The 13,857-nt window shown below is 41.4% G+C and overlaps 1 protein-coding gene across 4 annotated transcripts in view; it reads right to left on the bottom strand.

Moving 5' to 3' along the window:
• HDX (highly divergent homeobox) overlaps positions 1 to 13,857 on the bottom strand; it is a 48,535-nt gene that overhangs the window by 9,970 nt on the left and 24,708 nt on the right. For 3 of the 4 annotated variants that reach the window (XM_040614456.1, XM_040614457.1, XM_040614459.1), the window contains 2 exons: positions 6,528 to 6,674; positions 296 to 503 (listed from right to left, as the gene is read on the bottom strand). In XM_040614456.1, coding sequence (XP_040470390.1) covers positions 296 to 503; positions 6,528 to 6,674 — 355 coding nt within the window. The remainder of the gene's footprint in view (positions 1 to 295; positions 504 to 6,527; positions 6,675 to 13,857) is intronic. The other variant, XM_040614458.1, reaches the window with a different exon arrangement.

The raw sequence follows: 13,857 nt of genomic DNA, 5'->3' as shown, positions 1-13,857 counted from the left end.
CTCAGCTGCACCAGCTAACCGTGACCTTGTCCTTTAACTTCAGATGAAACTGGCAGAAACAGAGTTCTTAGGATAAAAGGTTTCTGCAAGCGTTGTGATAACAAAACCAACAAAATTCACATAGAGAGAGGTAGAAGAAACAGACCAAACAGTACCTTCAACACAGCCCAGGCAGATGACGTGTGACTGTTACACTCTTACAGACGTTTTTGAATGTGTACAACAGAGAATCCAAAGCATGCACACTGCACAAAATTAAAAATATATGCACGGCAGTAACCGCATTTCCAAATACCTTGTGAGCTTCCTTCAGATAAGCAGATTGATACTTCATCATTCCTATCATTATCATCCCCCACTTCAGTAGCAGTTTCCTCTCCTGGATTAAGTGCTGATTTAGAAACAAATTCAGATTGATCAGAGAAATCAGCAGGACCTCCTCTAGGGGGTGGGACCTCAATCCCCATTAAACGATATTTCCGTCTTCGATTCCCAATCCAAGTCTTGTAAGAGAAATAAACATGAATGATATCAGAAACGATAACAAAAGCAACAGGCTCACAACCAAGTGAAATTAGCACATCTATACCATAGGAACAAGACCGTCGCCAGCAATTCAAGGGAGAAGATTATTCCCCCCTCTTTGAACCACATAAGGCTGCTCCCTGGAATACTGTGTCCAGGTTCAGTCCTCCAATAAAAGGGAGAAGGGCAGGTGCACAACAAAAGGAAAAGCAACAACAGTCACAAGTCGCAGCAAGGAAAGCTCTGAGTGGAATTAAGAAAAAAAATAATGCTTAAGAGTGAGGGACTGGAATAGTTTGCCCATAGGAGTCTTGGCACCTCCAACTTTGGAGGCAGTTGATGTTTTACTAGACAATATCGTGAGAAACCTGACCTAACTCTGAAGTCAATCCCGCTCTAAATAAAAGAGTAGGACAAGGTGACTTTGTAAGGTCTCTCCCCACCTAAATTATTCAACGAATTTAACATAAGATCTTTGATCCAGGTTCTCCCACTCCGCAACTTCCGTAAGGGGACTAAAACATCCAACGACCCGAACAGCCCACCTGTTCTAGGATGTCCTACAGCACGGAAGAAATTATTCAAGGTGATAGCTCTACATCACTCCACTTTGGTGACAGTACGTAATTTGGCAGAATTAAGTTCAGAGCCATATTATCCTTCAGCCCTCTATGGCTGGAAGGCAAGTCTTTAAGAAACATTTCTTGCAGTAAGGTATAGAAGAGCATACTGTAAACCGCTGGGAGATGAAACAGCTCCAGGACCAAGGAGCCTAGAAACCCATTGGTGATCAGATGGGTATGGATGCTTTAAGTTCATTTTACATCAATAAAACTGAGTTTCTATTTTTTTTTTTAAATTAAGAAAATAATCACATTCACAATTATCCAAGTGGAGCTGTGTAACTGTTAATTAGCTTGCTTTCTCTGATAAAGCAATGTCTACACTAAAAATTATTAAAGACTCAACACAGAGTTTAACATGATGTAATAAGAACTGTCTGCAACTCTTCACCTATTAACTTTCTCCCTTCCCTTTCATTACTCAGACTTTTGACTTCTCGTCTGATTTTAATTCTGCTTAATAGCTCTTGTACCCCAGACACTTCATTCCATCCAAATCAGTTCTCCACTGGCATTCAAAAATCCTTCTCAGAGCCGGGAATCAATTTCTTTGCCAACTGCTAACTTCCAGTCTTCTTGACCTGGTTCTTCCTCCCCCTTCCACAGCACCTAAAATACAACAAGTAGGAGCAGCGCTGGCAGCACAAGCGGGACCATCCTCATTGTTCCAGGACCTAACCCCACGCTGGCCCAGGATGGGGAACGGGGGAGTTTGGCCACACAAGCTGTCACCACACAAGCGTGCTTGATTCCTGTGATGATGATGTATGCACAGACATTACGGGGTTCTGAACTGTGCTTAGCGCTGGAATTTTTGGATTCCTAAAAATCAAATATACCTCTAGAAAGCATGGGCAGTTCAGATTTCTGAAAACATCTGATCAGGGCATGGCAAAATGCACATCCTTTCCATAAGGTCTATGCTCCAACAGAGTTTACCAAACACATTAAAATATTAGAGGATTGTTTTCTTTAAAGATACACCAAACATTACTCTGGCCCTATTTTAGAAATACCTGCATTGCTCCTCTTCCCCATCACACTTGCTTTAACTGCAGACCTGATATATAGCATGAAAAAGCTTAGTAAAAAACTTTTTGCTTATAATACCTTGGTCATCAAACAGAAAAATTAAGAAATATTAACGCAGTCTCAACTACTAAAGACAGTTGCATGCTGTGCTAGCCTTGAAAAAAACCTGTTTTTTAGAAGCCGAATATCTTTAATTAGCTAATAAGGTGCTTATCACTATTTTTGGCAAATTATTTTTGTTGGGTGATATTTGCTTTCCCAGCTTGCTGATTATCCTCTTTGAGGAATGCAAAGCAGGTACACAGAGAGCTACCTAGATATTTTTGTACATTATATACAGTTGGGGGGAAAAAAGTGAGAAAGAAAAACCCCGAAGAGTAAACAACCACCCCCACAAGTGGCCCCTTCCAGACCCATGTCTCTTTTCCCCAAAGAGTGTATTGCCATTCTTTACGTTTTCTCATAATCTTATGATGGTAACAAGTAATGCTAACAACTATAAAATTCCAAGGCAAATCTGCTTCTTTTGTAGCAAAAAAAAAATCAGCAAAAAATTGAGGCACTTGGGAAAGGTAGATCTTGTCTTTTAACATACCTTTCAAAGCAGAAAATCTTTCATTCAACATACTGAACATGCCACAGAAGATGAACATATTTTTTTACAATGTTGCAAATTAAAACGGGAAAGAAAAGTACTAAGGTTCCATAACCTGCATGCTACGTTGAACAGTGACTGTTCTGGAGCCGTACAATGATGAGTCTAAGAGCAGACTAGTATTTCTACGTACAAACCCACCTTAATATTTGTAATTATATTTCTAAAATATTACCTCCTTAAAAACTTCAAATAACATCTGTTCATGCGTGTAATCAGACTGACTAAGCCTATTTACAGCAGCCAGCAATGAATTCAGCATCAACCCAGCCTCCCCAGCTTCACTGAACAGATGACCAGCACGAGTCAGGGCAGAATGGCCGGAGTCCAGGCAGAAGGAGCCAGCGCCGTGGCCCTCAGGCAGCTTGTAAGAACGTGGACCCGCAGGGAGCCACGTCAAAGCAGGATTACAGCGCTCCAGACACTGAGGTTAGGGGTCAACAGGTTCTGGGTTGGAACCTTCAGAAATCCCACTTGACCAAAAAAATAAAGATGGAAGATTCTGAGCTGGTTTTCCAACGTCTCTCTTGACCATAAGCCAGACCCAGACTAGGTCTAGAGCCCCACCAAGAAGAGTCGTTAGTCAGCTGTGAAGAACGAGTGGCCTTTCTGCTGCAACTGCTTGATTTTGCTGCCGAGCTCAGACTGAAGCACTATGTTCAATAATCGGATGAGTTGCTGGGAAAGAGGACAAGGTGTCTTTACCCTGTGGTGGGTGCTTAGGAATAGCTTTTGACCTCTTATGTACAAAAGCTTTATGTTACATTAATGATAGTAATAAAAAAGTCATGCATTTTTCTTATATTCCTCATATTTCTGGGGAGCTTGATAGTTGTCATCTGTCCTCAAATGTCTAACATCTCACTGCCAAGAAGGCTATTCTGCTTTCAGATGCTATTTTTGTATGAATGAATAAAATTAGTCAAGAAAAATATAAACAAAAACGTGTAACTAACTACAAGAAAAACCCCAAACAAATGTAATCAGCAATAATTATAGTGTAAGCAAAAGAAATACTGTAAGTTTAAAGAAGTACTGGCCAGAGTTCACATTTAAATATGACATAACATTTTTTATTTCCCTCTTTTGATGTCTTGGGAACATGTGAAAGACATTTGAGGGTGTAAATGTGCATGACGCTAAGGTACAACCAGCAGTCACCTTCCAAGTCCACTTTCCCACCAGAAGGACAAAACCTACGGAATCAAAAGCCCTGTTCAACCTTAAAAGATCAAATCCAGTGGAACTATACGTAGTGGCAAACATTACCTCTCCCTGTACTGGAAAACAGATCTGATACTTTCTTTGTACTGGAGACCGTTCAAGCCAGTATGGGTCACAAGGATCAATCATTTGTACTTCTGGAAAAGAAACCCTTCTCTGGACAAATCATGAATTTCCATTCAAAAGGCTATTAAATATATGGGGAAATGTATTTAATTGGAATAAAACAAGTGATATGATATGTATATGTAAATATTTGACAGTTGTATATGTTTATATATTTATATAAAATATATTTGTTTGTGTACTATTTTATGTATATATATTTACTTGGTTTATATATATACACATGTATATACACTTAGTACTATTTCACACATGCCATTTTTTTTTTTTTTTTTTTTACATCACCAATGGAGAAACAGTTACTAGTTGCACACTACCTGGAATTCAAGGTAAAAAGGCAACAAAGTACAAGTCCTGAACAAGCAGTACAGGGTAGAGATGCTGTGGTTCACTCATGCCTCGAGCTGACTGCGCCACTGCCGTGCCCTGACCCCTTGGCAGAGTGAGACCACGCTGCACATGAGCCTCCGGGCACCAGAAAACGCAGGTGGGCAGGTGAGGAGAGAGGCACCATATGGTGCTGCCCATACAGATCCCAAGACAAATTTAGGACAGATCCTGTAAAGCACATAATGGAAAACACCTGTCCTACAGCTGGGACACACACACAATGCGCCTTAGCGAAAGGACAACGGGAAGCACTGGAGATCGCACACATCCTGTAGGCTTTAACTCATCCCTCACAGACCAGAAAAACAGCGCAGCATGGCACAGGACCAACCTCCACCTAATTCTTGCTACAATTCTCAAGACTGCCATGTAGAGGAAGCAGAGGCAGGACAGGCATTGCTAACACCACCAGTCACTACACCTTTTTGTTCATTTGTGTGTGTATGTTCTAATCCAGGTTATGCCAGAGCACCTTACGGAGTTATCAGAGCTCAGCACACCTGCCCTGAAGACAAAAGCAGATTTCAAGCAGATGCTACTGAAGATGTGTACAGAACTTCATCCTGTCATCCTGTGCACGCCAATAAGGATGTTCTTAAGGGCACAAAGTAAGGGAGGCGAAGCACGGGTGTCAGTCTTACTGTCTGGCGATTACGGTATTCAGGGGTCCACCTGGAGATGCTGTCAGTGGAAACAGCTTCCCCTTTCAGATAGAAAACTGAAGAGCTCGGAAAATACGGAGCAGCTTTGTTCTCTACAGAGTGATTTTTTCAGCCTCCAAAAGTACAATTTAATTTTTAACAATTCACATGCGCTAAGGAAAGCAAGCAAGAAAATCACCAGATCAGTGTTCCACACTGAAAGCAGCTTTGGTACACCATTTGGATGTACCAACTCAAGAGACACCTCCACAAAAGAGAAGTTTCAAAGAAGGGCTCCTAGTTCCACTTTGTATCAATGTCAGAATTTTAAGAATGAGGTGGGAAAAGAGGATGAAGATTGAAGGGACTAGTCACAATTGTCATAGAATCACAGGTTTGTTTAGGTTGGAAAAGACCTTTAAGATTGAGTCCAACCATTAACTAACGATGGCTCTTCACATCTCATCTCATTACTGACGCAGGACGGAGGTATTCCTGGATTATCAATGTGCCTGCTATGAGGGAAAGGAACATTCTGATCAGGTTTTGTACTGATTGAAAAGAGTCAGACTATTTACCAGAGAATGGAACCATTGAGTAAATGAGACACCCGCAGTTTGAGAGCGATGATGTACGCCTGGCAACTGGGAATACAGCGGCATCAACTGGGGCTGTACCAAACTTCCCAAACTCTGGGAGACACGATGTGGAGTGCTTCTCATGAACCATACAGGCTACTTACACCAAACCTGTACTTTCTAAAGCAGTCCTTCCCCAACAACACCTATTTGGCTATCAAACTGAAGTGACCCAGAATTCTCCCCAGCACCCTTTGCCCTCTATCACATCTCAACCTGGCTTCAAGACACTTGTAAAATACTGTTTCCCTATTTTTGAGCATTTTCTTTCATACGTTTAAAATTATTTTTTCCTATGAGCATCAATGAGAAATATTTTCCCAGTATCTTTAGAAAGGCCTTTTTGCGTCTTAATAGCAATATAAATAGCACCTTTCAGTCTTCTAGGATATCCCTAAAAAACGTAACACTTTTACTTAAAATCCTACTCAAGTCTGAAGAGAATGTGGAACAGCTTGTAGTGCTACTTCTGCTGTTGATCAATAAGACTCTTACCTGAGGGCTTTTTTCTATATATAGACTGCAGAAAGAGCGAGAGAGCACTTCCCAACATGGTCATTCATTATGTAATACGTGAAATCTATTTCAAGCTTCCTCATGAAATTTTTAAAGGCTTTCATCTGTCCTATTTTTGCTTCTGCGACAGGATAAGGGAAGACTCTAGATTTCTTACCCGCACTATTTCACAGTCAACATTTAATTCTGCAGCCACAGCTTCAATTTTCTCTCTGCAGACTGAGCCCAGGCTGGTCATGCCATTGTCCCAGTATTTCTTTAGGGTAGCTAAGTCTCGGTCACTAAATTGTGTGCGGTCCTGTAACTGTAAGATAAAAAAAATACTGTTAGGTTTAAAAAAATCCTGCTTATGCTGTTCATTTAATTTCCACAGGTCTTGCGTACAGTAAGACACACATGTTACACTGTCTCCACGGCTTTTCTTCTCTTTTAACTCTCCCTTAAGAATTTAGGGTTTTTATTGTTTGTTTTTTTATCCAGGGCAGTACAGAGTTCCCTGGGATTTGCTTTAAAGGCAATTGTAGTGCTAACGTAAGTTTAAAGTACTTCAGCTTTGTTTCAACTCCACCTGATTTTTTAAATTTGTTTTATCTCATTCTGTAAAGCCTTACTGAAAATAACTTTTTCTCCCTTTGTGCTGTTTACTCCCTCCACCCAATTTATGCAAATTATTCCTTAAGGCTTTTCAAGTTTCTCACCCTCCCCCAACTAAAGTTCTTTTATCTTACTGCAAACTACAATACATGCATAATTCAAAGGACTGCGAGTTCCTAAAGGGAATGCTTTAATGTTTATTTGGTAAGCTTCAGAGTTAAAATTGCTTCCACTGTTTATTTGTGCGCTCCCTAACTCTTTGCATACGTTTATCAAAATATGTGATAGTGGATTACTGATAAAAGGAGTAACACTGAAAACCAAAAAAGAGACATCCCCGCACTTCTTGAACTGTTGTGGGCGTACCGTGTCATTCACTTGTAGAACTTACAAGCTTTATCAGAAGCTTTTATCCCAGAGTTTTCACTAAAATCTACAGCTGCTTTATACCGACCCGTGTTTGTCATCTCTCCTGCTATCAGAAGTACATAAATACAACAATAAGGTCTGCACTAGGAAGTTGTAGCCCCATGTGCCAAATCTGCCACCATTTCATCAGTTGAATTTTGTAAGACATAATCATGATTGCAGTAGCTGAAATCTGGGTTTGCTCATTTAAAAACTGAGAAAAGTTAGAGTAACTTCAAAACGGGGCAAAATAATTCTGCACAATCATTTGACAATCTTGTACAATTACAGATTTTAATTCTTGCTAATCTTCAGAATTTGGTAATCCTTGCAATTTTATTCTTTTAAAAATTACTGTTTCTCAAAAATATTAGAAGCACTTGAGTCTCCTTAATGTATGAATATAAAAGTAGGGGTATCAAGACCTTGTCTCCCAGGTGGTCCAGTAAAAAAAAAAAAAAAAAAAAAAAAAAGTACCAGTTATATTGAAACATGGTCCATGATTAACTGCTAGCAGGGGGTGCAGGAGGCCGGCGGGCACACCACGCACGCTGCGCGGGAGCAGCTCTCCGCCGGTCCTGCACACCAAGCACCAAGCGATGCACTCCCAGATCGCACGCTGCAGTCTATTTTAATCTAAAAGGAACCCAGCTGGCACATTTCAAGGCTGCTCCAGATGAGCAGCAAAGCGCAGTAAGTGGACTTCACCTCAAGAGCATCCTGCTGAGCAAAGCGAAATCCCGGATGCCCCCTCACCCTCCGCAGTGCCGGTTCTCCCTGTATGCTTGCCCCGAGTTCCTCCTACCTACAAGCCATTTTTCAAAGAACAAAACTACAGTTATCTGCTGAATCACTGCAGCAATATCTCCTTTTGTAACTGTTGGCAAAATAAATGGTAACTTCTGAGAGCGACGGGAAGAGCGCTTGCTCTGCAGCTGGGGAGCAGCAGCCAAGCGCTGAGGGAAGAGAAGGCAGAAAGCAGCGTGATAGCAACACTCAGACTACACGGAGAAACAAGTTACTCTGGCCTATCCTGCTTTCCTGAACGCTCAGGGGAACATCACCTTCTAAAGTATACCGAGTGTTTTTAACAGCTAAACATAAATAAGTAACATTCGCTGTTGGTTCTGGCGGGTTCACACCGCCATCACCGCTGCAATAACCCACCACTCACCCAGCCTTCTGCAATCTGCACTTACCAGCAAAATAAAATAGAAAATTTCTTCATATTAAAATGCACAGCTTAAAGAAAACCTCTGGAACATGCTGGGGAAATTCCCCCTTGCCAGCAGAGGGGTGAAATGAGAGAACCAAAGAGAAATCTACCTAGTATTACTGGGGAGCAACCCCAGTTAGTGTTGCCTTCTCTCGCCTACTTCGTTGCAAGGGCCAAATTAGAACAAAACCCAAAGGAAGTACAGCTGCTGCTGCAGCAAATTTGGATTTCTGCTTGCCATGTAATTTTCCAGTTCCTTAAGAAAATGCTTCTTCTACCGAGAGAACACAAGGCAATACTCGCTAACAGAAAGGCTTTGTACTTGTGATGTGCAGAAGGATCCCCCGTTAGACAAAAGGCACAAGACAACTGACTACAGATGAGAGTTACCAAAGGGGTGGTACTGTGGGAGGGTGCAGGGGCTGCTCAGCTTTTACTTATTAAATACAAAGATCTTAAGTGGGGAAAGCACTGTAAAGCAAAACCACCTGGCCTTCAAAAATTTTACTTAAAAAAGCAGTGCCGTATCTTTTCCATTTTAGGCAGATGTATGTTGGTTCTGATGATCTACTACAAATGTTTTAATAAAAATCTTGTTAGATAAAACACTACTGAATGGTTTTCACCTCACAACTGCTACAGAATTTTGCAACCAGACCAGGGTCGTAGAGTCAATCTCAACATTTTAGATCAAAGAAGATCTTTCAAAGTTACAGGAACTCTCCCGTAGCTACATTCCCAAAGAAGTCTTCTGCAGCCTCCTACTGTGGAAATGGACAGGGGAGGAGGGGAAGAAAAAAAAAACAAACAACTTAAAGTTTTTGGTTTACCTCCTTGTCAAAAATAACACCTAGTATTTCCGATCACAATAGGTATTTTTGCTTTTTTGTTGCTGTTGCAGTTACAGCTGCACGAGGTACCTGATCCTCCCGCTCGCTCCCGAACAGCTCGCGCAGCAGCACCCGAATCGCACTGATTCTGATCGCGGGTCAGAGAAGGGAACGGAGAACAAGTTTTTTCAGCCAACTGACAGGAAAGAGAAACACCCCACCCCCAACAACAACACACACCACACAGAAGAGTCCAGAAAGCAGGAACAGAACTGAGGAGAAAATCAAGGGCATGTAAACAAAAGATGGTACGGAAAGTCAGGTCCAGAGCAGCCTTACTGAGATGCCCGGACCAACCCACCCTGGCAGACTCGGCGCATTCTCCAACTAGTACTTCTCGCCCCACTTTAACTTTTCTCCTTTGAAGCCTGTATCTCATTTTTGCCATTTTTTTCCACCCAGATCAGCACTGAGTAACCTACTGACCACAGCCGAGCAGCAGGACTTGAGCCTCTGAGAAGCTGGAAGCGCTGCCTTCAGAAGGGCACGTGCTGGCAGCGCAGGCAAGGACGGCGATACAGCTGGTTGGTCTTTCCAGCAAGGAAAGACAGAATCTATTGGGTTTCTGGACTTGACACTTTACCAGCGCCCCAAAAGGAAGTGTCTTGGCACGTAAGGACTCGGATTCACACAGGGTAGCAGGTCACTGGATATCCAGCGGCCGCAGGAGCCGCCTGCCTGCACCCTCACGCAGACACAGCGTTCTCACTCTGCTCCTGCTGCACCATCGCCACGGGATCAGTCTTGGCCCTTACACTCGCTAGACGTAAGTAACACTTCAGCTTGTCCAAAATCTAGATCCAGACCAAGTACCTTCACATACCTGACTGTGCCATATGACTTTTCATGACTTTGCTAGGGAAACTGCAACTACCATCAGTTACAGGATCGCCCCCTCGACAAAGTTTATATGTAGGTTTGAGTCCTGTACTATATGCTGCTCAAAAATTATGTAATGTTTTTACAAAAGTCAATGACTTTTGGGAGAAAATAAAGGGTAGAATTTCTACGTTGAACACATAACTACACTTCCATCAATCTAGTTAATAACCTTCTCATGTTTAGTATCGGCAGAGGAACTGAGGAAACAAGAGGAAAAACCCACAGTCCTATAAATATCACAACATTCATGGTTATGCATCAGTTAGCAAAGAAAAAAATATCAAAAGATAATATTGAGAAGCTTCATATTTAGGACAATACTTCCCATCGCTGAAGACAAGCCAGTAATTCAGTTCTTATTTTTACTTCATTATAACTACTATTACGAACGCAATTCTAATTTCCTCTCTTCAGATCCCCTGCTTGCCCATTTGAGGCTCAGCTCTCTCCTCAGCAGTGTTAACTGTTTGCTGAACTCTTTACATTTACCAGTTCTGTTGTCCACAGTTTGAAAAGCTGAGAGAAGCTTCTTCCAGCGAAAATAGACTATCAACTCAGAATGAAAAGCAATCCTTGTGAGCAAATTGAATCAGCAGTTCTGCCGAGCGCAGGGTTAAGCCCTGCTTATCCCCTGACCTCTCAAGTGTAATAACAACATTTCTTATATGAGATGACCCAGTTTATTACAGACATTCCTGGCACTTTGCTGAGCCCCTCATAATACCCACTGTGCATGCAGTATTTGTGGTGCAAAGCTGGTGTCTATAATTGGTATGAATAATTGCATCAGTGGAGTGTCCTGATCCGGCCTTTTATTAGAGCCTGCTTTTTTAGATCAGTTTTTATGCATGAGTTGAAAGTGTTTCAGGCCACATGCACAAAAGCTATACACAATCTTCAAATTATTAATAAAAGACATGTTAATAATGACAGAACTAGAGCTTTAATGTAAATGTAATAACTACTGCATTGATGCTGCAGCTGAGCACTCTGTTAACAAAAAGTTATACTTATTTAAATTGCAGCAAAATCATATTAAATAACAGTTCCGTTCTGATGCTCTGTGATGAAATGTTCTAAGCTAATGGTTATTTCTAGCAAACAAACCTCTCACAACAAATTTTAGTCACTACCACCCAGAAACTCTTATCACGGAGTTTAAGTTTAAACAGCAAGAAATTTCCAAGTAGTACTTTCTACTAAACTTTAAAGAACCTTTAAAACGTACAAAAAGTAAAATAGGACAAACGGTGACACTTACCTCCAATACTCTCTAGCAACCCCAGTATCTTATAAACTGGAGGCAGCTCTTTCTTTAAGCTACTCTAAACAAACACATCCCATCTCCTCCTGACCCAGTTTAAGGCTACTTTCATTTGATAACTCCTCTTGTACAGGAAGAAATGAGTCCATATCTGCTTCTCCACACTTTTCGTATTTTTAAAGCTCTCCATCACACTCCTCCACTACCTCCCAGCGAACTCTTTTTCCAAGTCTGAAGAGATACAGCCCACTTGGTTGCTCACTACATGGGCTGTTCTGTGCCCTTCACCACTGCATCACTGCTTCTCTGGTATATTTTGGGGGGAAGGGGAAGATCAGAAGCGCACACAGCATTCAAGGTATGAACAAATTCTAGATTCTTCTATACAAGCATAGTGTTATTTTGCTTTGTTTGCCATCCCTAATGATGCCAGCATTCAGCACTCTGAACTCTGATAGTACTTAAAGTCTAATTGATTTTTTCAGAAGATTAATCAATTCATATCTCAAGGTCTTATTTGAGGTAGAAATAAGTTATTTCTGAACCAATCATTCTACATATGTTCTCCCCTTCCCATCTGCACCGTTTAGTATTATTCTTCTGTTTATTATTTCTTGATTTCATTTCTCATACACAAATTCAGGTGGTCTGTATTTTCCCTTAACACGACCAGCACGTTTAACCTCATTAAAGCTATGTCAGATGACTTGTTCCTTCAGTTTGAGTTCTCAGTTCATTTTTCACAAGTGACACAAAGCTGTCCCCCGTTTCAGTGATACTCAAGTCTCCTGCTACAGAACCAACCTTACTGCTTTGGCTAGAAACTGATGCTCACACACAGCGTATGTTGCCTGCTTAGGAACAGTGCAATCAGAAGAATCTTTCAAAGAACCAAAGTACCTCCTACAGACAGGTACACTGCATGCATTTCCACACAGTAAAGCCTGAAAGACTCCCAGGCCATGCGTGATTTTCCCTAGGAAAAAAACCCCAAGGTAGCTGGTGGCCAGAACTACCAGAGCGATGCAGAGCACTGGCATCTAGACGCTGCCCTTCCCTGAGTCTTGACAGTTTCCCTCTCATCACACGAGCAGGTAAATACCCATCACAAGGTACCTTCAATTTTCTTACAACAAAGAAATGTAACTGAAGCAAAGCAAATGACTCGAAGAGAGCTGCTACTACCAGCTTCACTGAGAGCAGAAGGTGCAGCAGCAAGCTGCACAGCTTTCAGGCAAAAAGGTGTTTGAAAATAGGCTGCAAACCAAATGGCATCTGAAGGCACCCTTAAACTATTACTGCTAACACACTATTAGTGCACGAACCGTTAGATTGCTAGTAGAGAGACTTTTCACGTCTTTTCCCACTGGTTGGGTAAGCCTGAAACTTGCTCCGAAGGAAGCAGAACTGATAAATATTTCATAGTAGCACAGCTTGAAAAGAACTGTAACTGCTTCAACACTCGGCCAAAATTACATATACTCTGTTAATACGTGCTGCTAAACCAAACACAGCTAAGAAGAAGAAAAAAAAAAAGGAAAAAAGAAAAAGAGCTATCAGTGCAATGGTCTAGCTAAAAAATTACACTCTACACTCCAGTCATCTCAACCCATAATTTCCAAAACCAGCTTCGAATCCACACAAACTGACAACTCACTCTTCTTGAGATTTTGAACTAGTTTGTTAGACAGCAAACATTCAGCCTCGAAGCAAACTGATTTTTAGAACAGTAATTATCACGATTCTTATTTAATCTATTATGTCTTCCTCATATTTGACTAGGAAGTCTGCTTTTCCAATTCTTGGCCAGATATGACTTATTTCCAGCCTGCAGGATCACAGCATATAATAAGCCTAGGTGATTTGTGGAACTTGGGTGCAGCATGCCATACAATAAAAAGACATATGTTGCCTGAAACAGTAAGACTTGCCTTCCCTTTGCATTAATTGAAGCATCGCTGTTGGGAGTAGTGAAGAGGTGCTGTTCACCACAAGGTCATGACATGCTAGGCATGTTATTATCATCTAATGTAAACATCAAAGTGAAATAACTTGAGATATGTGGTGAAGTATTTCACAGGAGGAGGAAAAACATGAACTGGTTATCCAAGCAACACAGAAGGTATGAACAAAGAGCATGTTCACAACTCAGTCCTGTGGAGATCTTCAGGCTGGCTTCTGTCTCCTGCTGAAGACTCTGACATGCTCCAACCAACCTGACTAAAATGCAGTT

Source organism: Falco naumanni, chromosome 14 (assembly GCF_017639655.2).
Source record: "Falco naumanni isolate bFalNau1 chromosome 14, bFalNau1.pat, whole genome shotgun sequence".
Taxonomy (NCBI): Eukaryota; Metazoa; Chordata; class Aves; order Falconiformes; family Falconidae; genus Falco; species Falco naumanni.
Note: the sequence above shows the minus strand (reverse complement) of the source record. Positions and strands in the feature narration are given on the sequence as shown.